Here is a 27060-nt window from a genome sequence, read left to right as displayed (position 1 = left end):
CTAAAAAAAGAAATAGAGCTAGAAATAGTAGGTAAAGGTAATTTATTATTTAAATTACTACTTTATTAAGAATTAAATATAGAGTATTTATATATACTAAATAGAAATTAGATAAATAGTCTTTCTAAGCTCTAGAAGCTCTTAATATAATTAAAAAAGTACTATAGTATTATAATAGGTTTTATTAAGTATAATACTTTATTCTTTTTTAAAAGGTATTAACTTTCTATTAATAAAAATAGCTTTTATTTATTTTATAGTAACTACTTCTTTAAAGATAAAGATTTATAAGTTTAAGTTATATATATACTATAAGTAAGAAATTAAGATATAGAATAAATAAGCATTTAACTTATAATTAAATAAAATAAAAAAGTATTATCTTTGGAAATTTATAAGTACTATATACTAGAACCTTAAGAGCCTTATACTTTTAGCCTAGAGATATACTAAAGGTAGGCTAATTAAAACTTAAATAGAAATACTTATAATAAATTATTAATTAACTTATCTTACCTTATTATGTTTTAAATAATATTAAGCCTGTTTAGAAACTTTTATAAATAATAAGATACTAATTAATTATATATTTAGAAATTATAGAAAGAATAGCTTTACTTATTTTAAAATTATTTAATTAAGAACTTAAAAAGATAAATAATTATAATTAAATAATAATATAATAAATCTTTCTTCTAGTTATATAATTAATATATATAGTTTATATAAAAGGGTATCTAGTAATAGTTTTTAGGTTTTAGTAATAATATTAGAGTTTTTATAATAGAATATAGGTTTATAGTAATAATATTTAGGTATTAGAGATAAGATTTTAGTACTTAGTAATAACTTCTAGGTTTAAGTAATAATATTTAGGATTTTAGGAATAATTTTAAGGTTTAGTTAATAAAATTAAGGTTTTAGTAATTATAATAGTTTTCTTAATACTAAGAACTTTTTTAGCTTCTAAGTAATAATATATATTAATAAATCTTACTTGTTTACTTATATAAAATAGATTATAGGTATAGTAACTATTTTAAGGTATTTAAATACTAAGATAGAAAGTTGAATTACTATATTAAGAGAATTATAATATAAATTAAAAATAAAGCTATTTTATATAATTAGAAATTATAACTAAATATATTTTAATTAAAATAAACTTTGTAAAAGACGTAAAACAGAGGATTAATTCTTATAAGGTTAGAATTTATTTACTATAGTTAGTCTAGATACAAAGTACTAATAAGTAATTTAATAGTATATATAAGAATATAATAGTATTATAGTATATTAATTTCTTTTCTCTAGAGATAATATATACCTTAAAATACTAAAAGAAAGGTAGGGTCTAGGCTTTCTATTTAACTAAAGAAGAATAGAAACAGTGTTTGTACTTAGGAAATAACTATCTCTCTGCAACAAGAAGCTTATTAACCGTAATGCCAGCCCTAATCAATCTGCTTAACAACCTCCTTGAGGTACATCCTTTAGCCAAGGATATTAGCTGGATTAGCAGCGTCGATTTCGTCCTGGTAGGCATCGGGGCTTTCATCGGAGTCCTTCTGGAGCACGAGGATGTAGTTGACGCTGTCGGTAATCGCGTTGTTGCGTTTGCCGAGGATGTCGGCTGGATTGGCAGCGTCGATTTCGTCCTGGTAGGCATCAGGGCTTTCATCGGAGTCCTTCTGGAGCACCAGGATGTAGTTGACGCTGTCGGTAATTGGATCGTTCCGTTTAGCCTGGATGGATTTCACTAGGCGGTCGTATTTCGCCAGGTTCGAACGCTCGAAAACCGAGCGTGCCATGTTCATGACCTTGGCTGGGGCCTCTCGATCAGAGGCAGGAATGGGACTGGCAGTGGCGCATGCCGCGAAGGCAGTAAGAAGAGCGTAGAGGGATGATTTCATGTTGAATTTGATCGGATGAAGCTCAACTGAGATTGAGTTTGGGAATGTCAGAGAAGTGTAGAAACGATCAGGGACCGATGAGTTGATATTGAGCTTTTGGGAGCTACCAACAGCGCCTTTTAAACACTTTCAACCCGTCCTTCAAGGGATGTAGAGGTGGTTCGACTCGTAGCGTCTCGCTGTTATCGTCGCCATGTAACTCTGCTGTGGATCCTCTGCAGCTTGGTCAGCTGGCTAACGATGCAATTAAATCTTTTTTAATTACTTCGCATGCCTTATCTTCTGAATTTTTTCATCTGGTTACATCCGTTCTGCAGGCTGACTTCACCCGATCCTCATCATGCATGGTGACTGACGTGTACTCGGAGATCCATGCTTGATGTATACAGGATTCACATGTCCACTTCTATGCGGCGCTTAGACTTTCCAACTTTCCAGAAACCTACGTCCATCTTGTACAGATATGACACTATGCTGACGCTTGCTAATGCTCTACGACTAAATCTGCATTGCAGAAATTAGTGTAACACCTTCGCTTCATTCGAGGTTCAAACTATTCAAAGTATGCTTAAGCGCTTCTTGCAGTTTAATAACAGAATTGATGCAAGTTTCCGAAGTGTATAAGTTACCAAACGATGATAAATATGACTCAATAGCAATCTCGTACGTGAACATCCGCTACAACACCAATTACCCAGCCAGACAATTTTACCCAACAACCAGTGTAACCCTTCCTTCCTGAAACATCAGTTAACACTCCAATTCTCATCAATCCACCCCTCAATTCTGTCAAAATTCCTACACTTATGATGACTATTGAAATCCGCCTTGGCCCCAGCATGACCACCTAAGCGAATGAACACGGGTGTGACATCGCCGAAGCACTGAATAGCGAGTCTTAATGCATCAATGCAATGATCGACGTGCATGCGATTTTTAAGTTCACTTTCTGTAAGCCCGTCTGGGACGCCCGGGTATTTTCCAGATTGGTACCAAGTGAACATTCTTATCATGTTCTGGAGGAAGATGTGTCGGTTAGTTTAGTGGAGGGTACGAATTGCGGAATAGGAGATCGTACGAGGCAGTGAAGTTGGTGGAAGACTTCTAGAATGGCTACATAGCCCGTTCCCACTTCTTCAGGAACGTGTTTGAGGTTGTCGGATTCGGAGCGGTTGAGACCGAGGATTTTGTCTGCTGGGATTTCTACTGCATGTTCTATTTGCCTGGTCAGAACGTTCAAATAACGAGGAAAAGTAGCAAGAGGGAACGTACTGTATGTTAAATTGTACCAAGCTTCTTCCCGCTCTGGTGTTGGTGGTCCACGATAGGCGTTGGTGGAGTTGAATTCGGCTGCAAAGTCATACTCTATGTACTCGACAGCTTCGATAGCAGGAGCTAAATCCAATCAGTCAAAGTTTCATCTTTATGCTTAATGATACTCACAATATACTGAGAGTTGCTTAGTGCATTGCTGGTCCGTTGGCTTTCGCGTAAGTGCAATGACGATAAGTGCTGTAACCAAGAGATTGAGGACAACAATAGACGCCAGAAGAGGACTTGGAATCCATCTTGAACGGCTTCGTTGCAACTGAAGTATAGCTCGTTCATCGTCGTTTGTGGTCGAATATGAGACGTCATCAGATGATGAAACGGGGTGGTATGAATGTTTCTTCGACTCCATGGCTGTTGTTTTGCACCGTACGAATGAATAAAGAATACAAGTTTTTGTTGGAGGATGTCAGAAACAAGAAAGAAATCAGAATTCTCGATTCGACAAGTTTGACAGGTTCTGGGCTGGGAGACGCTGGACGAAGCGGAAAGCTCCTTGACTGCTTAGTACACAGCAAGGACCAAATGAGTTCATACAACTGAAGCCGCTAGTGGTACTGCTGCTCGCGCAGTACGTTCTAACAAGCAATTCTTGGCAAGCCGATAGAATGCTTGTCAAAGATAAGGTATTGTTACATGTCATGGATCAGGGTATGTTAGCTGCCTAATCAGGCTAGCCGAAGGATCCAGCATGTTAGAACCTGCAAACCTAATATAATCAACCGCATAAATGCAATGTAAGCACTAAACTAATGAAAATATGTTTTAGCTGTCGCAACTATTGTCGCGATATTATTACACCGAAGACTATATGCAGCACAGAACAGATTTGCACAACACTAATGCATTACCTCCACTGTTCAGCCTGCCCAAGTCTAAGCCTGGAAAGGAATCTCGTATGTAGATAGTCGGCTGCTTCATGCCGTTACCTGCTAATAGTGGCATCGTTCAAATTCAGGGGTGGACGTACCTGCCATGAAGGGGTTGCATATTGTTGTTCCGGACTCAATGTGGTGAATGGTGCTTGCAGCCCGGAGGTAACGGTGCATGGACAAGACTGAACACTCATTACACCGCCATCTGTGCAAGTCCAAGTGGACCTATCAATCTAGTGTCATTTTGAGATTGAGATAAGAGCCGTGAAAAATCAGGATTACGCAAGTCATTCATGACGCGGGGTTTGCGATATGTGTTGAGCAGAACTCTTACAACTCCCCAACTACCCAACAATCGTCAAGCTCACGTTATTCCCCTTTGATTGTCCAGCTTAACATAACTCTGGACAAAAATACCCCACAATCCCACCATGTTCGACTATCGGAAAAGCTTTTTTGAACGCCTCTTACGCTCTAATGAAACGCCCTCGCAGATGGAAGAGAGGAAGCTGATGTCTGAAGATGAGGACAATATGCCCGTCGTAAAAGCGAGAGGACCAGGTTTGAGAATTGACCTGATGGTGTTACTTGTCTCCATATTTACCTTCGTTATGGGAGTATTAATGGTGGTGAGCACTCTCAACTACAGGCAGTCTGACCAATCTTGCGCTGCGCAGCTCAGTATTTGGTGTAAGTTGTTAAATGAAATCACACTTGGTATTGCCACTGACAAAACTGTCACTCTAGCGCCTCTGCTGAAAGCAGTGGAGTACGAAGAGCGAGATTGGGAGAGTATATTCACGCAGAAGCACTCAGACTGGACAGGTGCACCGACGGTTGAGCTGGAGGATAAATGGCATAAGCTGGTGAACGGTATATTCCCTTTCGTTGTTAGCGTGTGGTCGTGTTCTGATATTCAATCCGCCTAGTGCCGACGGTACTCATACCGGAAGACCGCGTTCCCTCGCTCAATCGCAGCATCGAGCAAGGCTTTGTGAAGGGTGGCCCACCAGGACAGGAAGGCTATATTGCTGGGATCGAAGGTGAGAGGAACAAAGCCCGTAGCCATCTTTTTGATGCGATTTTTGACATGTATAGTTTTTCATCATCTACATTGCCTGAACATACTTCGACAAGCTCTGTGGGTCGACGAATACCCAAAAGGGCTTGTTCCGACCTTGTTCAAATACAATTCACCGGCAGTTGCTCGAAAGCACGCCGATCACTGCATCTCCACGCTGCATCAAGCGCTGACTTGTAATGCGGATCTCACACCGTATCTCTTGTATGATAGCACAGGCAAAGGCGCTGGCGTTGCGAGGGAGGACTTCCAAGCTACACACAAGTGCAAGCGATTCGAGCCTATTGTAGATTGGATCACGGCGAATGGTGTGACAATATCGGCGGAAGATTTGAGGGGAGCTAAGAATCACAGTGCGTAAGAAGAATCATACGAACTGCTTCTGGAAAAGAAGTTCCATGTAGAGAAGCCCACATAACTTGCACATAGTAATGACAGGAGATTTATTTTCTCTAGGACGTGAGACCTAGCAAGTAAACTTAGCGCATCGAGCAGCTTTGTTGTTGCTGTTAACGAAGCGCCAAGATTATGTATACTGTAAAAGTTTGTACAATCCGTTATTAGCTAGACAGGGAATGAGCCGAATCGAGTCCTCTGGCGATCGGGCATTTGGAGTGGCTGTGCTTATTCCACCACTTGCAGGTCGACTCACTTCGCTACAACCCCTGTCTAGCTAATAACGGATTGTGCAAACTTTTACGGTAGGTGGTTTTCGAAACACCTGCTTCTCACATGACCTGTATTAGGTGGGGGTTGGAGGATTGTAACGGTTAAGCCGCCGACGAATCATTAAATGACGACTCATCAGAGTGAGCGTCCGACTCTGAGCCCGACAACAGCATAGCGACACCTCCCGAGCTAGGAGAAAATCGTATGGCGTTTGTAGATGTGCTGGAAAAGATACATCATTATACCATCGAGGTTTACATATGACATGATCAGCGCACTCCGTACTTTTTCACAAAACCTCACAGCCCTGACATTGAGCGCGCATGTCGACTCAACAGTCTTCTGGCCATCATCTATTGAGGAGAACCCCGACGTTCGAACTTGGCTACACTTGAAAACGTTATACGTCACGTTCAACATAGTAATGCCATCCGGCAATTGGTATTTCACAGGGCCGCGGCTAGCCGATCATGATGATGACGATGTGAGAAGAGGTATCGTCAGAGATTCTGAACTCGAGTGTTGTTATTTCAACTACCGTCAGTATCCTGACCCGGAGACCTTTGATCTGTACTTCGGTGCTTTCGCCAAAGCCGTTACGAAATCGCCGGTCCTCGAGTACTTCATGCTCACATCTGAGCTTGCGGGGGCGATAAACAGGATTCATATTGCGTATCATGCGCCTGGTATAAAAGCGGAATGGAGTGATGAGGACTCAGACGGTCTGAGACTCCGGCGGGTTTACTATGCGTGTGATGTTGGCAAAGTTTGAATTCCACAGCCAGAGACGGCGAAAAGTTTGAGAGGTGCGGGGAGGGCAAAGTCTGGCGGGAAATTCATTGAGAGGTTCTTAGGGAGTTCATGCCGTTGGAAAGATTGGATGTAGTGACCTGCCCCCAGACGTAGTAGCAGCAGCATATTGCCGTAACGTAGTCGATGTAGAGGACGGCAGTTGCTGTTAGATGCGAGGCGTACAAATTTAGACTTTATGATTAGGTAAAAGAAGCGAATCATGAAAGGGCGAGCAAACCTGTCTGATGATTGCGTAGCAAAGTGAAGCAATATCAATTCCGGGCACTGAGAAACGCCGCCTGAAGGTCGGGCCTAAATGGGTTATAGTAAGTACCCGAAGATTGATGCGCTGTCCGCAATTCACGACGGCTCCATTGTGCGCTTCTTTGAGCACGCTTTCGAGTGGAACAACATGACCTTCACTCTGTACCCATACTTCTGGGCGCTCGAGTCGACCCCAGCGTATCAGCTGTGACTACCCGGATTCCATGTTCAACCGCTTCCTGAAAGATGGATAGAGGCCAGGGTTTGCGACAGCGGTGGCGCACTATGTCGAGAGCACATTTAATCTCCAATAGACAAGTCGCTTACTAACCATATTCGTCTACTGGAGCGGCGGTGAGCTACCTCCGATTGGAAGCGACACGTACATCAGCGTGGCACAAAGAACAATGGAAGAGTGGGGGGCACCGCAGAAGGAGAATAAGCCGCCCTCTGCGCCGTGGGATGTTATAGTGCTTACAATACGTGTCAACTTAAGGTTAGATCATTGGATAGCAAGCAAGGGCTAGAGACATTTCTGCCTTGCTGATCCTGTGGAGCGGATACAAACGGAATTGGCTATTGGAACTTATACAGATACGACTCAAACATTAGAAGAAAAGCAGTGGATTTAAGGAGACTCCGAATAAGGTCATTGTGTTGCGGATCCTGCAGTAGTAATTATTTCAAGCGAGATGAGGAGGATTATGCTGAAGAGAACATAATTAGAGTGTGGTAGAAGCCAGTAGAGAAATTCCACCGTCAAAAGGAGTCGCTGAATTGTGAATTCAAGATTTTTCAATAGGATCTCAAAAATGAAAAAAGCCGACGAAGCTGTTAGACTTAAGCTCTTTTTCCAGATTAATATAAGACAGTTAATAATTCACAAAAACAAAACCTATTATCTGCGGTGCGTGCGTAGAAGTACCTCTTATTGCAGCGCACAAAAACATATCCGGCAACATTTTGATTCGCTTATTTAAAACATTTGAAAAACTTCCTCTTGCCCTTTCTTTAGCCATTTGTTAGCCCATGATCGTGTTATAACAAGTCCTATTCTCCTGAAGTCTGCTCGATCCGGAGATATCCTCTCCAGACGCAAGAGTTGTGTTTCAATATCATACGTATAACGACCCTTGTCCTTTCCACTGAGAATGTATTGCTTTGTCCTGACAGGCATTAACCAAGTACCCTCCACCATGGCCGCGTCCGCAAAGTCGTGGTGGGTCTCAAAGTGTATAGCTTCTGCATTGCTTTGGCTCTTAGGCGGTGCGTTAAGAAAGTCTTTCACAAAGTGTTTCTCGCAATCCATCTCATCCTCTCGCAGTAGCTTGCAGCGCAGACTTACGTATCCGTCGACGCCATCTCGCCCGTTGTCATTGATGTTCCACCCGATTATGTTCGGGAAGTACTTGGTGTCGTTATAAGACACCCATGGCTTATCCTTCTTTGGTCCAGAAGGGAGCTTCGCATACACTACGGGCCGTGATACAGAACCCCAGCTCCAAGATGGACAGCGGAACGGTTCAATGTCCGTATCGGATGTCTTGTTGGAGATTCTCCACAAGAGACTTGATGCGAAGAAGCGCTCTCGCCAGATACCAGCAACTGGGGCGTCCTTCAATATCTTCCCAATCGCTCCCTGTACGCCCGCCACAGCGACCAGCTTATCCTTTAAATCAGAAATTATTCGTCGCATGTAGTTTTCAACCGTATCGAGCCAGTAATTGAAAAGGTCCTCTTCGTCGACCGAATTCAGATTTCCGTACCCTTCAATACCTGTGACCAGAACACGTCTGAATGCAGATTGAAATCTGTGAGCGGTTCGGCTATCCTCCTCCTCAGGCAGGCGCTCGCTACATTTGGATTCTAAGCAGTTCCAACTAAGCTCATCCTTGCCGCAGTTGAGCATTCGGCGGGATAGCAGTTCCTCTTGCAATGTCCAACCGCGCGTCTCTAGGATCGATGTCTGATTGTCATTAGAACAGGATGTATGTCTTGGCAGTGCCATAATCCTGTTAATGGAGGATGTACGTGTATTGATCGTTCGATTGTACACCCCATGTTCTTTTAGTATGGTATTCCCTGGCAAGCGAATGTCCAATGGGACAATCGCGCTAGTCGGCCAATTCCGCTGTCGGAAGCAGCCATCCACTGAACTTGTGGAGTCCTTCGCAGCAATGGTGAATTTTGCATTCGCATAGATGTCACCCATACAAGAGAGCTCTTTTTCGAGGTCTTCTACCGAATCTTGTAGGATACAAAGGGCGTCCACCCACAGATACTTCACTCCCATCCTTCGTGTTATGGTAATAGCATCTGCTATAGTACGCGGCAACAGGGAAAGAGAGATACCGCTGTGGAATTTGTCGCGATTCGTGGAGAGCAGGCGAAGATTCTGCCCCTGACCCCAGCAGTAAGACAGCGCGGCATAAGGTTCAAGTTCCGCGGCTGAACTATATATGCGAGGTGGGTTTGTTCCATCACCGACATCAATAACCCTTGTTGGAAGGCTTCCCATACTGTTCTCACGGCAGGATGGGTGATCATCTTCACACCGTTGGAGCCAGGCTTTTGCGACGGCAAGGCTTCGATTTGAACCAGTTCCCTCGGTATCAGAGGGGCTTGTTGTGGCAACGGCCACATTGAGTTGCTCTGTCATAGTTAGCAGGGGTAGACCGCTTTGGCTGTGTACGGGCATGGAATACTTTGAACATGATTGAGATCAGTGAAAGATATTTTGTCCCCACATGTAACAATTAGTCGGTGTTCACCAAACCTAGGAACAGAACCTCTATCTCGCTCGACTCGTAGGCGCACAGTGGGGCTTGCTCCAAACTCTTTCATCCACCTTTTGTCTATTTGATGCAGAAGACACCAGTGATGCTCTAGAGCGCTGAGTAAAAAGCGGCACAAGTTGCACCCACCATCAGCGGAGTGCGCCAAGCTGGTCTTATCGTGGGTATGTTGGAAAATCTTGAACACATCGTGCTGGTCTTGGGCTTCAAATCGCTGGCAAGTATCACACAGTTTCCTGGACCAACTTAGAGCACTCGAAGTTTTGGCCTGTTCCATCACGAAGGCATCCATTGCGTCAATCAACTTAGTGCTTAGCTCCGCCGTACCATGGGTAGTAAGAGCGAGCTTACTAACCACGCGTACGAGATGGTCTTGGTAGAAGGACACGTGTCGGGGCTCAGTGCTTCTCACGCCATTTTCGAGGAGATGTGAAGCGATAGCAACGTGTTCGTTATGATCCTTAGCGGTTTGGTCTAGTTGCTCCTGGCAAGCCATGATGACCAGATTAGACTCGTTTATTAAGAGCTCAAGCATGGTTTTTTGGTGATCCAATAGAGCAATGTCCAATGGTGTCCAACCCACATGCGTTCTTGATCGTGAGCTGGCACCGCATGTCAACAGTGTCCTGGAGATATCAACCAGACCTTCCGTTACGGCCAAATGAAGGGCTGTACCTCCAAATAAAAACTTAGAGAGAATCGGGGTGTCAAGTTTAGCCCCCCGGTCTAAGAGAAGCTGAACGACGGTGCCATGATGTTCGATGATAGCTTCTTGAAGGGGTGTTCGACCTTCCGAGTTATGCTTTTCAGGTTGAGCTCCGTAGTCAAGCAGCAGACTAGTTAGCCGTACGTCGTTATTCAAAACTGCTCTAAACAGAGGAGACGAGCATCTCCTTTCAAACCTGCTGCCCCAGTCTTCATTCGGATTTTGGCCCTTTTTGAGTATCTTTTCCCATTCGTCGAACAAGTCTTGAGGATCCTGCTGGTGCTTTTTTTGGAAAAGGTAATAGGCTTTTAGCTGATTGAAAGCCATGATGAGTAGTTACGAGAAGATGAAGAGCACTAGCACTTCGAAGATTGGTCAAAAAAGGGTTAGATAATATTGGCCGCGAGATATCGAAACTTAGTTATTATCCAAAACATGAACGAAGCGCATGATGAGGGGGCGAGCAATCTTGTCTACCGCATTATCTGGTTTAATTGCGCGGTGCTAGGCTCGAATAGGCAGGCAGCCAAGCTCCAATCAGACAATTTAGATCAGCTATATGCCCCATAAAACGCTCCTAAACCTGACGCTACAAGAGGCCAGATATTTTTTAGTACCCCTAATCCCGTTGCTTGATTGGATAGTTTAGGGCTTGGCTGCCTGCCTATTCGAGCCTAGCACCGCGCAATTACACCAGATAATGCGGTACCGATAGACACAATCCGGAGTGGATGTGACGACGTGTTCAAAGCGAGACTCGCGATAAGATCTTTGAATAAGCAAATCGAGACTAAGTCAGAGGCCAAATCCCTACATGTGACGGCAAATTCCTTCTTAACTTTAATAGCTATCTCTTGTACCAAACAGGCTTCCAAGTGTGTAGTGATGATGGGATAGGCTCTATGATAGGTGGGTGACGCGTACCTCATGACGTCACACTATACAACTCGAAACGCCAGCACACATCAACACGCGCTGTCTACCGAAACAGAATTGCCGCATGCCATCGAGGGGGTATACCGAAGTAAGAGTGGACTGCATGTCTATCTAACACTCACCCTGAATGCTAAGGGCGGGGTACTTCGGATATTGTTGCCGCAGCACTTGACATCATCGATGGATTGAAGGTTGCCAAATGCCGACTCGAGTCTTATCGATTGTTCCAATTAGCGACCGTTGTGCGGGGGCCGAAGCAACAATGGAATTGTGGCAGTAGCTGCTTCGCTGCCGCCTGTCCTTACCCTGAGTTCAGACATCCAGAACGCCACAGCTATATGCCACTGCCGCATATCCTGGTGCACACATCCCGGTATCTTGTTCTGAAAAGGACTAGTGAGTATATGCATCAAGCATGCGGAGCTTGACGAAGCTTGACGAAGCTTATGAAGCTTGGTTTTAACCTTGACATACCTTGTTAAGCGTGAGACGCCGTCGATCTATCCTGCATATCAACGATGATCTTTGGAAACTTAACGTGATTGGAGATATTTAAGTGGCCAAGCAGGTTTCCCCGTTGGGCGGGGTGATGATGCACATTGTGATAGTGGAAGGGGCGAGGTATATATTACCTTCCTTCTGCTCCAAGCACAACATTTCTTGAACATCAATTTGATACTGTTGTAAGACCATATATTCAAACCCTCCAAAAACCCTACGATCGTCCAATCCTATTATATCAACTCCTCTAGGAATATGGCATCCTTCCAGCGACTGGCTATCCAGCGTAGCCCGGTCTACAAGTCCAATGGCACCAAGTCGTATCTTCACGCGATGAGAAAGTGTGGGTGAACTTTCTTGACCCCCGAGCTAGATAATTGTATTTGCTAACGTTCACAGATGGGTTCCACCCAACCAAGCCTGGCCCTTACTTCCAGGCCAAAGTGATGTCTCAACAAGGAAAATTCGGCGGGGTTGGCGGCCGCATGCGCGCACACTACGTTCTACGAAAGCGCGACCACACCTCGGCTCACGGAGGGGCGCAAAGCACGGCCACAGCTCCAAGCGACGGAGCTGCCGAGGGTGAAGTTCCAGCCGAAGATATTCAGAATGATTCTCTATATCTATGCGAAGTCGGTATTGGTACGCCAGAGCAGAAATTATATCTGGACTTCGATACTGGGTCGTCGGATCTATGGGTAAGTCAAGATAAGATGTCTGGGTGGTTGTATTGCAAGCTCATCGTTTCAGGTTTGGTCTACTGAGCTCCCCAAGAAGATTCTTAGTGGTGCAAATCCCCAGAACCAGCAAGTCGCGTTTGACCCTTCCAAGTCGAGCACCTTCAAGAAGCTCAGCGGGGAAACGTGGAAAATCTCGTACGGCGACTCCTCGTCGGCAAGCGGCGACGTAGGTACCGATGTCTTGGACTTGGGTGGACTAAAGGTCCAAACTCAAGCTGTGGAGTTGGCCAAACAGCTCTCCACGCAGTTCGCACAGGTGAGACCCAGTTCTAGCTCAGGTCGTATCCCATTGACGTCTCCAGGGTAATGGAAGTGGCCTGCTCGGTCTCGCATTCAGCTCCATTAACACTGTTTCCCCGAATCCTCAGAAGACTCCGGTAGACAACATCATCGCACAGAAATCGGCGAAGGAGCAGCTGTTCACAGCATACCTGGGTAGCTGGCGCGATGCAGATGAAGCCGACAAGGGAGAGGTGCGTCTCCTCACGTGTGCTCTCCGATTCTTCTAACAAGTCGACAGAGCTTCTACACCTTCGGGTACATTGACCAAGACGTCATGACCGCCGCAGGCGCTACCTCTCCGAAATATGCAGACATTGATAGCAGCCAAGGCTTCTGGCAGCTTCAATCTACATCTGCATCCATCAACGGGCAGACTGTTACCCGTTCTAGCAACACCTCCATCATGGACACAGGAACCACTCTCTGTCTGGTCGATGACACCCTCGTCGAGGCCGTCTACAAGGCTATCCCTGGCTCCAAATACGACCAAAGCAGTCAAGGCTACGTCTTTCCTTCCAACACATCAGCAGATGATCTACCAGAAGTTCAGCTTGCAATTGGAGATGACATGGTAGCTTTCCAAAAAGAGGATTTGGGTTTCGCAGATGCCGGCAATGGGATGGTGTATGGTAGTATCCAAAGCAGAGGATCCATGGACATGGACATCTATGGAGATGCTGTTTTGAAGGCCATGTATGCGGTAAGTATATGATACTCATGTCGTTGAACACGCGCTGACTCGTAGGTGTAGATTTTCGACGTGAACAGTGGCAAGCCAAGGTTTGGATGGGTGCAGCGCAAGGAGTCGAGTCAAAACATTTCAGCTCCACCTTCGTAATAGGCTCAACCTGATTACGGAACGACATCGGTTGTATGTCAAGGCCGGTGGAGTTCAAGGCCTCTACCAATATGGGTGTATCGTGTTGGTAATTTGACATCATCGCTGATACGAGTCATAAACTATCAAATCCTATACATTCCTACCTCGATTCCGCCTAGTGATGTTAGTTAATGCAGGCAGCTTTGTAACCCCCAGTTCCATGTAGGTAGTAAGCTGATCTGAATTTATCAGCTGACAGTCTACATGAACGACACCAGTATGATTCCTGCAGTAAGGATAGAACATACACAACGGCAGAAATTCGAACGAGAACTAAGATTGTGTTGGGGTGTGCAAGGGTCCCGAAACACAGTGCAAATTAAAATCACAACAAGATTCAAGTGGGATATGCCTCAGAAACGCCGTATAGTGTCTATCAAGACCATCTATGCTGGAGTGTTCGCCCCAATTTTGCACAGGGTATGTCAACCGTTCTTGTCAGAATATCTGATAGCCACACTACAGCAACGGCCTCGGTGCAAAATGCTACGACCACCCCAAGTTCATATGTGAATGATGTCGCATTTCCAGTGAACCCCCAAAAAAACTGGACAAGCCATGTTCCTAAGATGTGATTACTCGGTCCGTGGATAATATACAAAGGAAACGACATCTTGCCCAAATAGATGGCAAATGGAGTTTGGAACGGTCTCCGAAGTTGATCAGAGCCACACAAAGCAAGCATGGATACGGCCGCACCGACATGCCACCACGTCCATTCCGGACTTTCAATGAATGATGGGGTGAGATTATAGATTATTATGTATCCAGGCAAGGTCTGATATCTCCAAGCTGGCCAAGACAGAAGGTGCGATCCGAGGAGGAGCACTGCGGCCCATATGGTCTTGGTGCACAGACTCTGCTTCTGGGGTTTCCTCTTTGTTGATGATAGCTTTTTCGCATCTTCATCACGAATCAAGAGAAACTCGGCTAAACCCATGCCAGCTATAAACAATCCAACTTCACCTTCGTTCACCACTAGGCAGAAGGTGTAGAAGATGGCCGTTAAAGTCATTCGGGTCCGCGGTCCCAATTTTGCGCATCCAACCAGTATCGCGAAGATAATGATGGAGTTCCGGAATTCGAGTTGAACGGTCCATAGATATACATCGTATTCTGGTCGAATAGGCCTGAACGGGATTGCAAGATGCCACAACTCTGTAGCCCAGTGTTGAATTTGTCCCGCATTCGTGATCTTCACGTCTTGCTGCACCTCGTTTGTTCCCACAAACGGCCAATCTTGTGACGAGGCGTACGCGTGATTGTACATGCCCAGACAGCTTGCGAATAGCATGCAAGACTGAACAAAGTAAACAGGAAGATAGAGGCGTAGAGCGCGACGAAATATCGAGGAGAACATAGTGTCCACAAACCTTTCCCGATTTCGGTCGCGTGCCAGTTGAATGGGCTCCAAAGAGAGGGAGATCCCTAATAGAACATAAAACACTGATACCTAGGGTGCTCCATTGAAAACTAACCTAACTATTGGATGCTGAATCAATCAATAGTCTGTCTTTTCATCGTTGCTAGTGTATCCTAAGTTATATACCCTGTGAAAAAGGTGCTGGAAGTGATAAATAATCTCCAAGAACGAGGCGTAACCCCGAACTCCATAAGCCAAGGGTAGAGTGTATTTCCAGTGCTCTGCTATTTCGTTCTACTAATCCCTTTTACTATCAGGCTATAGGGGCGTAGAAGCTAAACTTCCCCTTGGGATCATACTTTTCCTTCAGAGCCTTGAGACGGTTCTGACGCGACGTCTCATATCCATACCAACTCTTTGGCCCCTCATTTCCATAAGCATAGTTGACATAAGTATTCAGCTCCTCGTTTCCAGTACCCTCTCGGATGATTTCCCTCAGTTTGTTGCCCAGTTGTTTCACAGCAACATGTCTTGTCGGATCGGTAGAGTTATAAATAATCAACGGTGCCGCGAGTGTGAGTTCTTGTCGGTGACCATAAGCGGTAGCGCTGTTATCACGCGCACGAACACCTGCTGTGGCATAGTCTTCAAACATGAAGATTGAATTGTAATACGGCGAGTCAGTTCCCGAGATAGCTGATGCGTAGAGATCGTATGCCTTCTTCTGCGCGGTGATGTTGTAAGACTTCGTATAGATAGGGAAACGCGGATTGTTGAAGCCGAAGTCCTGACAGGGAGGAGAGTCCAATGCGATGTTTGTCCAGGTACCGAGATCTTTGTACGTGCCAGATTGGGGCGAGATGACGAGCGGTCCAAGATCGTGGAAAGGTTTCGTGTATCTAGGATCGACGGTATTAACGCCTTCTTGGATGATGTACATGATGATAACAGGCTAGATGAAATAATCGTGTCAGTGAGTGATCATGTATGCGATAGCTTTTGGCTGAGCAGTTGTCTTACCTTGTCCGCATCGAGGGATGCGTCATTCAGCCAATAGGACCAGTTGATAATATCTGAGCTCTGGTTCCCGTCCTGGATGATGTACTTGTTAGCAGCTTCGTAGATGGCCTCAACCTTATCACCACTAAAGATGATAGTTTCAATCGCCCAGTTTGGATGCACGATATCATAGATCTTTGTCGTGACAGACGTGACAATTCCAAAGTTGTGGCCTGCACCCTGCATACCCCACCACAGGTCTGACTTCGCGTCGATTGTCTTCAGGTCGCCATTTGCGAGAACGACATTCATGGAGATGAACTGATCCATGATGAGGCCATGATGACCTTGAAGCCAACCGTGGCCACCCCCAAGAGCAGGACCCAAGAAGCTGACACATTCACAGGTTCCAGTAACTAAACCAACGATTAGGTGATTTTAGTGACAAGTTTGCGATCGAGGTGAGCCTACCAGTCTGCTTTCCTGCTGCCCAAAGAGCGTCCGTTAAGTTTTTAGAATTGATACCACCACCAACCGTCACTGACTTTGTGTCCTTGGCAATAGAAATGGTGTTTAGATGAGGCAGGTAAATCTCAATTCCGTAGTCCATCCTCCCCAGCGTGGTGATGGTGCCGTGATGACCATTGTAAGCAAGAATAGGGATATCGTGTTCGAATGCGAATTTAACCTTGAGCAAGCAGCATCAGTTCGATCTTTGCAACGCAAATGCTCGTGACTACTTGGAAAAACTTACAATCTTTGCCACATCCTCCTCAGTCCCGGGCGCGATGACGACGTTCGGTGTAGGAGTTTCCAAGTTTGACCATCGAACCGTGTACGTAGTGAACTTAGTGCTACCTGGGAGATGGATTTCAGCTCCGGGGGAGAGGTATGGCGCAAGTGTCTTCACATCGATGCCCGTCGCAGGAGTTCTCGGAAAGATGTCATGGGGAATAGTGGGCCCGCAGGAAGTAACTGAGATCACTGATATTATGGTCCAGGCAGCCACTGCCGATGGTGAGAAGAAGCGCGATAGCATGCTGCAAGGAACAATCGTTGCGCGAGAGAGATAAAGGTAATCGAGAATGTCGGAACCTTCGAATCAGAGTGTTTAAATGCCTCGAAGTAAGACGGAGTTCGAAATGAACTAATTTACAACAGGAAGTGAATTCGCGAAGTCCGGGTCTAGGCAACATTTACGCCCCATATGTGCGGGCAACAGAAGGGCAGCGGTTAACGAGCACCCACATAACTATTTCCGAGCACCCACGTAAGGCACTCTTTTCTAATCCCCACAACACCTCAATTTCACTCAAAATCCTTAATTCTAAAAAGTGCAATTAATTAAAACTTACATTCTACGCCTATCTGTAACTAAAAGAAAATCATTTCTCACCAAAAATGGGTAAGAAATAGAGGAGGAATGTGGTGTTTTAACAGGGGTAAGGTAGATGCCAAGAGAGTCTAAACTTAGTTAAGGAGTTAGCTCGTGTTAGCGCCATGTAGCTGGTTGAATGGGGACTTAGCGCCTCTTATGTGGGTGCTTGGGAATAGTTATGTGGGTGCTCGTTAACCGCTGCCCAACAGAAGCCGCACGTCCAGATAGTGGGTAAATTGGTGTCCGCCCGGGGTTAGCGGAAAACGTTGCTATTGGCGCGGACATATCCCACATGCCGCCCTAAATCCTGAGTGGCATAACGCTTTTTCATGCTGCACGGGAAACTTTTCGAAAACAGCGTCTCTTGTGCGTGTCTGAGTTGTGAAATTATGTTTAGATAGATATTGCCTGTGCAGGGAACGCGTTTCATCCTTCATGTATTTTATAAAGACGGGAAAAACCAAAAAACGATCATAACAATTTCAAAAGCAGAACTTCAGATTCGAGCACAATAAGTTAAATACTGTCAATTCGGTTAACCATTCATATATAAGGCATGATAAAGAAGATTCTGGTTCCTATAATAGAGAACTAACGTTGTCTGCTGAGCGTGTGTAGACAAACATACCCTACGAAAAGAAATTCACACAAAATACGTTGTGGGTCGACTGACTAGAATAGTCGGGAGGCCTTACCGTTGAGCTCAGGAGACTACTGGCCTGGTCTTTTATGGCATCTCTGTGCTTCTACTCCAGTATATAGACGTTATATCCGCCCTGCTGTCGATGATAGGTTCATAACCCTCACTCCCGGCGATCGCGATGCCCAGCAACCCCACAGTGGAACTGTGGACGCTATATGCCTTGGGCGTCTTCTTCACTATACTCCGAACATATGCCCGAATCGTAGCTGTAGGCTTTCGACAACTGCGCGCAGATGACTATCTGATATGGCTCGCTATTGTTCGTATCCCATTTCAGTATCTCCGTCTTTCCTCGACCATGACTGTGAATTAATGTTCGCTTCGCATAGCTTATTTACACAGTGCAATGCAGCCTCGGCCTTCAGTTGAAGAACGTTGCTCATGGCCTTGCAAATAACGGCATGACGGATACGCAGCGGAGTTTACTTTCGCTCGACGATCCGGAATTTACATGGAGGTAAGTCCAAGGGTCTCTACCACATCCCATCAGGGATTTGAACACAAACAGATTGATGCCAATACTGACGTAAGTTGAAGAGTGGTTGGTTCGAAAATTCAGGTAGCAGGCTGGACCACAGCAGCATGCCTGCTGTGGACGCTCAAGCTCTGCATGATATTTTTTTACCTTCGGCTGACAGTGAGTCCACGCATCGCATGTTAACCGATAACGACCTATTAATGAGTCATAAAAAGGACGGTCTTCAACGGTACCAGATACGTATTCAAATTGCAGTGGGCCTCGTTGTTGCTACGTTCATCATCGTCATTATGACAATTTATCTCTCATGTCGTCCCTTTCGCCACTACTGGCAAATATACCCTGACCCTGGAAACGCATGTCAGGCGGCGATCTCGAAGCCAATCCTTTGGGTATCGTTCATCTCGAATGTATCGACCGATATTTTCCTTTTCCTGATACCAATTCCTATGTTGTGGAAGTCGAGCTTGAGACTTTTCAAAAAGATCGCTGCAACGCTTGTACTTAGCGCTGGCATACTTATTGTTGTCTGTGCAACTCTAAAGAGCGTCTATGTCATAGTTGTAAGTTTTTCTCCTCTTAGCCTGTCCCGCTTTCTGTATGTTCTTTAGCAGTTCAAATCTACTATCGTGAAATCACCATCACAACATCTGACTGAATCTCCTGCAGGATCCGACCAACGGTGGGCAATTAGCAGCTGCGTGGGGTACTAGGGAAACCTTCATCGCGGTCGTCACAACCAACCTTCCCATGATCTTCCCTCTCCTCAAAAGCTGGCTTGCGCCCTTTCTCTCAAGTACCATTGGCTCCAGCAGTAACAACAAGGGCCATAAAAGACCAGGTAGTGGATTCGTAACCATCGGTGGTGGTGGTGGTGGCGCATCAAGTCGCAGTAGGCAGGGTTCGCAGAGTGCACGCTATATCACAACCAACATTGCACATGACAATGAGAGCGAGGAACACATTGCCAAAGCAAATAGTGACATGAAAATGCAACATTTGCAAACTGCTAGTCGTATGTATCATTTAATGAGTTTCATCGTTATGTCTAAACAAGTCTGCATCACGATCGAAGATTGTAATTGTAAAAAGTCTTTCCAACCTGTTTAGAGTGGGAAACATGACAATCTAGGTAGGATTGGAGGTTTATGAGTACATTTTGATCTGTAGTGGGTTTCAATCAAACTGTTAACCATACACAATTTCATTCTTGCCTAAAATTTGTCTTGAAGGAGTAGTCTCCCGAGATTGCTTATGTACAACCCAAAACTGTGCAGGTATTATGTTTTGGAGTCCTGGCATAAGCGTACAAATGTGTGAGTTTATTGTAATCATGCAACCCGCACGAGATAGAGTTGGGGATCGTAAAGTCTGCAACATAGTCTGATTCTACCATTCACCTTATCTGCCATGACTTCTATTTCTTGACAATTTGATTCAAGACAAAGCAACTCAACCCTCATTATATAATCCTCTCCCTCATGTGAACGTGTTGATAGTTAGTAGAGAAATCATGACTATTGTTTCTACGCATTGAAAGCACAATATAGAAGAACTAGAATGTTGTGTACTAAGGAAATCCAAATGCTCCAAATGCTCTTCACGTGTTCACTGTCGTCACTCGCTACTAGATTCCAATTTCTAGGATAGGCCAGCCAATCTTGGCACACTCGTCCATCATGAACCATTCTATTATCTCAACGTTAGCAGAGTGAATTGATTTGATGTTGACACATGCCAGAGCCCACTTACCTAATGCTGCGGCAGCCAAACTTTCGGCATTCTGCCAGGGTTCAAGGGTGTCCTTTTCATTCAGCCCTTGCTGCCAATATCTTCCCAAAGCACGTGCTGCACGAGGGTAGTCGTCCCCAAATCCACCCACATCGTCAGAACCATGGGTGTTGAACCAAAATTCACCGTTCTCTTTGCTAAAGGTTATCCCATCAGCTAGCGACCAACTGTGCGGGCCTCAAGTACTTACTCTACTGCGTGTTCTGCCACTCCAGCTGCTTTTCCAATGACGTCGAAATGCGTCATCTCGTGTAGAAGTGTCAGGCCAGCGACTTCGAAAAAGCCAAACTTTTCACCCGGAGCGCACCAGCTATTGGCCTTACGCTTTGGCGCTATGAATTTCCGGGACTGAAGATCGTTTTTGGTCCATTTCGAATTCGGGTCGAAAAAGAGAGGGCAGACAAGCATCTCGCGAAGAGTATCGCCATCCTGAGGTACGGCGTCTGTGATAGCTAAACTAAACGTTTTTATCAATCCTGTTATGATTATGGACAGATTGCGTGTGTGTGCTTACCTCGAATCCTTACTCTTGCAATACTCATCCGCAGTTGTCCCGCAACGAACAGAAAACGAATATGGCGGATTGGTAGGATCATTGTTGGCCGCGACCATGGCCCAAATCTTCTTCGCATTTATCACATCATCATCTCTGCCAATGCCTGTGCGAAAATAGTGAGACCACCTGATACATAAGTCAGTCGCAGACCGTCTCAGAAAGTCAAGTAACAATGTCTCACGCTGTACTATCTGTGTCGATTGCGCTAGCAATGTTCGCCAGCGTTGCAGCATCGGCAAATCCCTGCCTCAGCTTGACCTTCTGTCCATCGTCGCAGCCGGCATAATTTTCCGTCAATCGAACCACGGGAACTCCTTCCTCCAGCGGGACAGGGTTGGCAAAGGTTGAATGATAAGATACAAGCAGAGTAGTAGCTACCCTGATGAGAAAATTGAGACAAGGCATGATGCAATGAATATTCTTAGGGAGATGACTTTTTGGTGAAGACTGTGGTATAGAGAATGCGATACTGAGTGTGTGTAGTACCTACCAGGCAACGGATCGTCTACCCTTTATACACTTGAGGAGTGACCTACGTTGCAACAATTCCAAGAACAAGTTCGCCTATGGGCGGCTACACAAAGTCTATTCATTCCTCTATACGCCGCAATCTTGCGGTTTCATCTTTGATCATTATACAGCCCTCTTTAGATCCTTCGGCGCAACGCATGTGCTATCACTGATTACCTTTTACTTAGTTGACGTCTGGGCTAGAAGCCCGTCTTTATGTGGTAGAATATCAATCATGGGCCAATCTTTAATTCGTGAAGTTCTTGATACGGTACTGTTTCGAGCATTCCTACAACTTGACAACACACTGTCAGCCGTCTCGCAAAATCGACGCCTCAGACGATGTCAATTTCTGCGGGGCGTGAGCACACCTGAAATTGTTAGGATCTCAAACAGCAGTGTGCCTCGTTGATACCTAGTTACTCGTCCTAAGGTTTATCGTCTCGTCTACTGTAGACTTTTGTTTGGATGGTTCTCGAGCGGCAGCATGGATGTAGCTGCGGCGCGGTTGCTAAGCTAAAGCAACTCTAATATCTCATGGCTAGCCAGAGGCGAAACTATTTCTGAATTCCACGTCAGGTGCAAGAAAGCCTTGCTGAACCCTCCATAACGCCTCGGCGCGTATTTGTGGCTAGGTTGATTTCTACCAAGATAGACTAAACATAAGCAAGTGAGTCATACTTCGCGGTTAGGTTTGCAACTGCGCCATAAAAGTACAGTAGTCTGGCATTGTAGCGTTTATTCAAGGATTCAATTGGTAGGTAAGATCTCAGCATACACTGTTGCTTTCAAATATGTATGGACGAAGTCTCTAGGTATAGTTATTCAGCAGGCTGATCAAGGTATTTGTCGACTCTAGAGTGTGACACTGTGGCCTGTTAAAGTCAGATACGGAATCTCAAGCCGAAACATATGACGTACGTGGGGCGGGGTTGGCTGTGCCTCACATATGCATGTAAGAAGGTTCAACCACCCCCCAACAACACGATACAACAGCAGGTATATCATCTAAGCTCTACGTTACATTCTCTAGTACTATTCATCTCTCTTTACCGTCCGCAGCAATTTCACTTTCTCCCGAATTTCCAAATCACCATGGTCTTCATCAAATTTCGCTGCAATCCGGGAGACGAGAAGGCCATCCTCAACATTTGGATGACTACCTCCCAGCCAATCTTGTCCCTCTCTGCCTTGAACACCTCTTCATCCACACCTGTTCTTGAGTTCCAGATCCACATACAATGCGTCTCTTCGGTTCACCCTGATCGGCCGCTCACAATCTGCACCTCCGGCTCTATCCTCGATGAGACTAAACCAGAGTGCGGACACATGGATCAGCTCGCACTTGGAAAACTAAGCGGAGGTCTTGTTTGCAGCGATGCAACTGATGGTACACGAAAAGTTATCTCTTTCGGATTCTTCTATGTCCATCGTGCGAGGCAGGACAACGATAGGGCGACGGACTTGCGAAAGAGGCCGGATGTCAAGTTCATCACGGTTCCCGCGCAAGAGTCTGGGAAGAGTGTAACAGTAACTCACACCTTGTCATCGGAACGTCTCTTTGCCTTTGCAGAGAAGATAAGTCCTCAGGATTTGAATATCGGAGAAAAGTATAGCACGACACTCTCAGACCGTAACATTGGTACGATGTGGTGGTGCTGGGGCGACCTCGATAATGACTTAAGGGGAAAGAAGTTTCATCCTTTCTCAGAAGGATTTTGTTGTGCTGGGACTGAAGAAAAGCCCAGCGATGAAGAGATAGAGAAGTCAGGATGGGTGACAGGAGAAAATGTTGCCAAATTGAAGTTCGAGTTGGACGCCGGTAGGGCTAGGTGTAGTGTCGAGGTTGTCGAATAACATGCAGGGCGCGGTTCATATGTCTAGAGGTATGCTTCTAGTCAGCGGTCAACTTTATTTTCTTTCACACTTGTGACGAGGTTCTACAATATCTGTTTAGTATACATTGCCCTGTAAATCAATGAAAAATTCGTTTTGCCCCAGCGAGATATCAACATAGCTTTCGACGTGTGAATTTTGGATTGACAGAGCTAAACGATCTACCACTCGCAGCATTGCATGAGGATTCATCCCTGAGTTCCCCCTAAATTTTGCTCAGCGTGGCGTTATATCATGGCTATGCAGCTAAAAGTTGAACCTTACCTATCGCGTGTACGCGTAACCAAACTCCGACTCGCTGTGCAAAACCTGCTACTCTTTCGAATGACGCTAGCAGGGGAGATTTGAGGCTCAGCACGGGTTCTGAGCCAAGCAAAGGTTGAAACGCCCAGGATATTCCACTTTTCCCCGCGGTCAGAGGCTAGTCTAGCCAATCAACGAAGCCCCCATGATCTTTAGCAGGAATTTCACGGTATTCGCATAGTCCGAATACGAGTATTCGCGTAGCCTGAATACGAGCCTGAACAGGAGGTCCTTTCTAGTTTTCGCTTTCCCTATAATTTAGATGATGCAGACTCGAGACATTTTTCAAATTATATAAGCTGTTTGCTTTTACCATACCCTCCTTTTACCAGGTTTCCTATCTCTGCCGCCAATATGAGACGATTTGGAGACAACACAGTGCATTCATCCGAGGGGCCACACGTTAATAATGGTACGTATCTTGAAGCATCACCTATATACGAGCTAGAAGCCCCACTTGAGAGTTCGACTCGATATGAGCTCGAAGCCCCTGGAGAAATTGTATTGCGCCACGAGCTTGAAGCCCCAGGAGAAATAACAATTCCCCACGAGCTCGAACCCACGAGAGGTACAACACCACCACCTGGCTACACCAACGTCACAGGTTCGTTAAACTGTCCCGATGATTGGACATCACTCAACTGGCGCAGATGACGGCCGCATCAACATCGACCTCAATGCACGGCTCACCAAAGCTCTCGTCAAGCTGGTTCCCAAAGACGAGAAAAAGCCGCAAATTCCCAGTCGTCGGTTCACAGTTGACAGAACATGGACTATCCGTCTCAACATTGTGATACAGGTCGTTGGCAGCCGGGGCGACGTGCAGCCCTTCATCGCCCTCGGCCAAGAACTTCAAAAGTACGGCCATCGTGTCCGACTGGCGACGCATAACGTCTTCGATAGCTTCGTCCGCGAATCAAATCTAGAATTCTATCCCATCGGCGGCGACCCAAAAGAGCTCATGGCTTACATGGTCAAGAATCCTGGGCTTATCCCGTCGATGAAGAGCCTACGTGAAGGCGAAGTCCAGCGCAAGCGGGTCATGATGTCTGAACTTCTCGACGGGTGCTGGAAATCCTGTATCGAACCAGATCCGCAGTCGCAGCAACCGTTCGTGGCAGATGCGATCATCGCAAATCCTCCCAGTTTTGCACACATCCATTGTGCACAGGCTCTGGGCGTTCCACTGCACTTGATGTTTACTATGCCGTGGAGTAGCACAAAGGCTTTCCCGCATCCGTTGGCGAATTTCAAGGTCGGAGAGATCGACCCAACTCTCATCAACCACGCGTCGTATGGAATCGTTGAATGGCTCACATGGCAAGGGTATGTATCTTTTGGCTGCGATACAGATCTGGACTAACGTTAATCAAGGTTGGGCGATGTTATCAACAAATGGAGGAATTCTATTGATTTAGAGGCCGTGCCTACCTCAGTTGGGCCTGTTCTTGCAGAAGCGCTGAAGGTACCTTTGACATACTGCTGGTCTCCGGCGCTCGTTCCAAAGCCATCAGATTGGCCCTCTCATATCGGTTCGTATATGATGACTGTTTAATAGCAGATGATTTCCTAACAGTGCTAGATGTATGTGGATTCTTTTTTCGCGACCCGCCCGCCTACAATCCGCCCGCAGACATCGATGGATTCCTCCATACTGGAAAGCAGACTGTTTACATTGGCTTCGGCAGCATTGTGATCGAAGAACCGGCAAAGATGACCTCATTGATTCTCGAAGCTGTTCGCTCGTGTGGAGTTCGAGCAATCATCTCGAGGGGCTGGAGTAACCTCGGCGAAGGCCTCCCTTCCCAAATTGAAGATGTGTTGTTCATCGACGATTGCCCACATGAGTGGTTGTTTCAGCATGTCGACGCTGTCGTCCATCACGGCGGTGCAGGAACGTCTGCGTGTGGGTTACGGAACGCCTGTCCGACCGTTATTATTCCGTTTTTTGGCGAGTACGAATCTCCATGACGATCCCAAATCAACCTGTACTAAATGAACGCTAGTCAGCAATTTTGGGGCAATATGATTGCGGCCGCCGGGGCAGGGCCGAAACCTATACCGCACAAGTCATTGACAGTTCAAAGCCTCTCCGAGGCCATTTCGTTCTGTCTGGCACCTGAGGCGACCACTGCGGCTCAGATGATTTGTTCGCAAATGGCAACAGAGCACGGCGTCGACGCAGCGGTTCGATCGTTCCATGCTAACCTTCCATTGGAGTCGATACACTGTGACATCATGCCCGATCTTCCGGCATCGTGGATGTACAAGAAATCTCCTATCAAGCTATCAAAGCTTGCAGGACAGATCCTAGTTGAAAATGGCATCATTGGTCCAAGCGACCTGAGCAGGTCCGTACCCATGGTGGAACCGCCGCGTGTAAATGCTGACAGTAGATAGCCACGAAACGTATTCTACGTCCATCCAGAACAACCGCTGGGATCCAATCACGAGCACCAGTTCGGCATCGGTGTCTGTTGTGTCAAACATGACAAACGCAACGACGGGCATGTTTCTCGACCCGTATGTTGAGCTGAAACGCTCGTCCTCGGAAAATTCAAAGTCAACAGTGGTTGCTGGAAAGATGGCTGCTGCTACGGCTAAAGGGTTCGGTAAATTCAATAAGGCTTTTTTCAAAGGAACCATAGTCGATATTCCATTCGCGGCAGCAGAAGGCTTCCGCGCGATTCCAAAGCTTTACGGTGAAGAAGTCCAGAACCATGGCGAGGTGAAGGACTGGAGCAGCGGTTTTGAGGTTGCGGGGAAGAACTTTGCACACGGTATGGTTGACGGAGTCTCCGATCTCTTCAAACGACCATATCAAGACGCAAAAGAGGAAGGCGTTTTGGGTTTCGTGAAGGGGGTCGGGAAGGGCACAGTAGGGTTCGCGACGAAGACCACATCTGCGGCGATCGGGATAGTGGCGTACCCAGGCGAGGGTATTTGCAAGAGTATTCGACACGCGGCGAAATCGCAGACGCGGAAGAAGATTAAGATGCGAAGGATGGCCGAGGGTCAATATCTGGCCGAAAACTTTGGGCTGGACAAGGAGGTCATAGGCGTGATTAACGCATTCAAATTGTTAAGCGGAGGAGGGATTTAGAGAACGAATAAACACATCTTTTGACGCAAGTTGACTATACGATGACGAGGACCTATGAGAGTCGCTTACCCGCGAAGTCAGTTCCATACCTTGTCCGTCGGGTATCGTAGTCCTATGACAGATTGTCGCACATAAGTCAATGACATCCTTGGACATGTTTCATCTCCGGGCCAAAGCTGCTGATGCGATGTTGTTGGACCTCACACGCAACACACGT

The 27060-nt window shown here is 46.0% G+C and overlaps 11 protein-coding genes across 11 annotated transcripts; 4 read left to right on the top strand and 7 right to left on the bottom strand.

Annotated features, from left to right (window-relative positions):
- Positions 1–1493: 1493 nt before the first annotated feature.
- Positions 1494–1982, bottom strand: P153DRAFT_401403 (uncharacterized protein; the record flags this gene model as incomplete). Its single annotated transcript, XM_033671900.1, has 1 exon — positions 1494–1982. Exon 1 carries the CDS (start codon positions 1911–1913, stop codon positions 1494–1496), a length of 420 nt encoding a protein of 139 aa, XP_033518721.1. The 5' UTR covers positions 1914–1982.
- Positions 1983–2659: 677 nt separating this feature from the next.
- Positions 2660–3594, bottom strand: P153DRAFT_412028 (uncharacterized protein; the record flags this gene model as incomplete). The annotated part of the gene is made up of 4 exons (XM_033672097.1): positions 2660–2929; positions 2992–3128; positions 3186–3308; positions 3357–3594. 4 exons carry the CDS (start codon positions 3592–3594, stop codon positions 2660–2662), a joined length of 768 nt encoding a protein of 255 aa, XP_033518720.1.
- Positions 3595–5310: 1716 nt separating this feature from the next.
- On the bottom strand, positions 5311–9476 carry P153DRAFT_351305 (HET-domain-containing protein; the record flags this gene model as incomplete). The annotated part of the gene is made up of 3 exons (XM_033666330.1): positions 8980–9476; positions 8396–8874; positions 5311–5452 (listed from the first exon to the last, which is right to left on the bottom strand). Exons 1-3 carry the CDS (start codon positions 9439–9441, stop codon positions 5311–5313), a joined length of 1083 nt encoding a protein of 360 aa, XP_033518719.1. The 5' UTR covers positions 9442–9476.
- Positions 9477–10282: 806 nt separating this feature from the next.
- On the bottom strand, positions 10283–10859 carry P153DRAFT_140067 (uncharacterized protein). The gene is made up of 3 exons (XM_033662098.1): positions 10569–10859; positions 10394–10520; positions 10283–10344 (listed from the first exon to the last, which is right to left on the bottom strand). The coding sequence occupies exons 1-3, from the start codon at positions 10749–10751 to the stop codon at positions 10334–10336; spliced, it is 321 nt and encodes a 106-aa protein (XP_033518718.1). The 5' UTR covers positions 10752–10859; the 3' UTR covers positions 10283–10333.
- Positions 10860–11782: 923 nt separating this feature from the next.
- Positions 11783–13721, top strand: P153DRAFT_435482 (aspergillopepsin A precursor; the record flags this gene model as incomplete). The annotated part of the gene is made up of 6 exons (XM_033673152.1): positions 11783–12204; positions 12261–12559; positions 12612–12857; positions 12904–13074; positions 13122–13583; positions 13635–13721. Exons 1-6 carry the CDS (start codon positions 12117–12119, stop codon positions 13719–13721), a joined length of 1353 nt encoding a protein of 450 aa, XP_033518717.1. The 5' UTR covers positions 11783–12116.
- Positions 13722–14139: 418 nt separating this feature from the next.
- P153DRAFT_302702 (uncharacterized protein) lies at positions 14140–15216 on the bottom strand (the record flags this gene model as incomplete). Its single annotated transcript, XM_033664467.1, has 1 exon — positions 14140–15216. A coding segment is annotated over one exon (1077 nt), but the record flags the coding sequence as incomplete, so codon positions are not given.
- Positions 15210–17288, bottom strand: P153DRAFT_435480 (FAD-binding domain-containing protein). The gene is made up of 4 exons (XM_033673151.1): positions 16880–17288; positions 16597–16813; positions 16147–16541; positions 15210–16078 (listed from the first exon to the last, which is right to left on the bottom strand). The coding sequence occupies exons 1-4, from the start codon at positions 17162–17164 to the stop codon at positions 15440–15442; spliced, it is 1536 nt and encodes a 511-aa protein (XP_033518715.1). The 5' UTR covers positions 17165–17288; the 3' UTR covers positions 15210–15439.
- A 1129-nt stretch (positions 17289–18417) lies between these two features.
- On the top strand, positions 18418–19794 carry P153DRAFT_351295 (uncharacterized protein; the record flags this gene model as incomplete). The annotated part of the gene is made up of 5 exons (XM_033666329.1): positions 18418–18465; positions 18536–18663; positions 18744–18843; positions 18900–19247; positions 19354–19794. Exons 2-5 carry the CDS (start codon positions 18608–18610, stop codon positions 19792–19794), a joined length of 945 nt encoding a protein of 314 aa, XP_033518714.1. The 5' UTR covers positions 18418–18465; positions 18536–18607.
- A 628-nt stretch (positions 19795–20422) lies between these two features.
- P153DRAFT_252041 (uncharacterized protein) lies at positions 20423–21331 on the bottom strand (the record flags this gene model as incomplete). Its single annotated transcript, XM_033662721.1, has 4 exons — positions 20423–20605; positions 20671–20932; positions 21047–21157; positions 21213–21331. Coding segments are annotated over 4 exons (675 nt in total), but the record flags the coding sequence as incomplete, so codon positions are not given.
- Positions 21332–22534: 1203 nt separating this feature from the next.
- On the top strand, positions 22535–23499 carry P153DRAFT_435478 (uncharacterized protein). The gene has a single exon (XM_033673150.1). The coding sequence runs from the start codon at positions 22637–22639 to the stop codon at positions 23396–23398; it is 762 nt and encodes a 253-aa protein (XP_033518712.1). The 5' UTR covers positions 22535–22636; the 3' UTR covers positions 23399–23499.
- An 863-nt stretch (positions 23500–24362) lies between these two features.
- On the top strand, positions 24363–27012 carry P153DRAFT_351292 (glycosyltransferase family 1 protein; the record flags this gene model as incomplete). Its single annotated transcript, XM_033666328.1, has 5 exons — positions 24363–25066; positions 25115–25272; positions 25317–25695; positions 25747–26091; positions 26141–27012. The coding sequence occupies 5 exons, from the start codon at positions 24363–24365 to the stop codon at positions 26841–26843; spliced, it is 2289 nt and encodes a 762-aa protein (XP_033518711.1). The 3' UTR covers positions 26844–27012.
- Positions 27013–27060: the final 48 nt, after the last annotated feature.

Source organism: Dothidotthia symphoricarpi (assembly GCF_010015815.1).
Source record: "Dothidotthia symphoricarpi CBS 119687 unplaced genomic scaffold P153scaffold_24, whole genome shotgun sequence".
Lineage (NCBI taxonomy): Eukaryota > Fungi > Ascomycota > Dothideomycetes > Pleosporales > Dothidotthiaceae > Dothidotthia > Dothidotthia symphoricarpi.
Note: the sequence above shows the minus strand (reverse complement) of the source record. Positions and strands in the feature narration are given on the sequence as shown.

Bases quoted from the DNA above. Each gene is read 5' to 3' on its own strand.
- P153DRAFT_140067 (XM_033662098.1), bottom strand. From the start codon at position 10,751: ATGGCTTTCAATCAGCTAAAAGCCTATTACCTTTTCCAAAAAAAGCAC. The intron at 10,521-10,568 runs GTACGGCTAACT...CAACCTGAAAAG, and splicing joins GAGCAGTTTTGAATAACGAC to CATAACTCGGAAGGTCGAAC.
- P153DRAFT_435480 (XM_033673151.1), bottom strand. From the start codon at position 17,164: ATGCTATCGCGCTTCTTCTCACCATCGGCAGTGGCTGCCTGGACCATA. The intron at 16,814-16,879 runs GTAAGTTTTTCC...TGCTTGCTCAAG, and splicing joins AGGAGGATGTGGCAAAGATT to GTTAAATTCGCATTCGAACA. The intron at 16,542-16,596 runs GTAGGCTCACCT...TCGTTGGTTTAG, and splicing joins GGCAGCAGGAAAGCAGACTG to TTACTGGAACCTGTGAATGT.
- P153DRAFT_435478 (XM_033673150.1), top strand. From the start codon at position 22,637: ATGGTCTTCATCAAATTTCGCTGCAATCCGGGAGACGAGAAGGCCATC.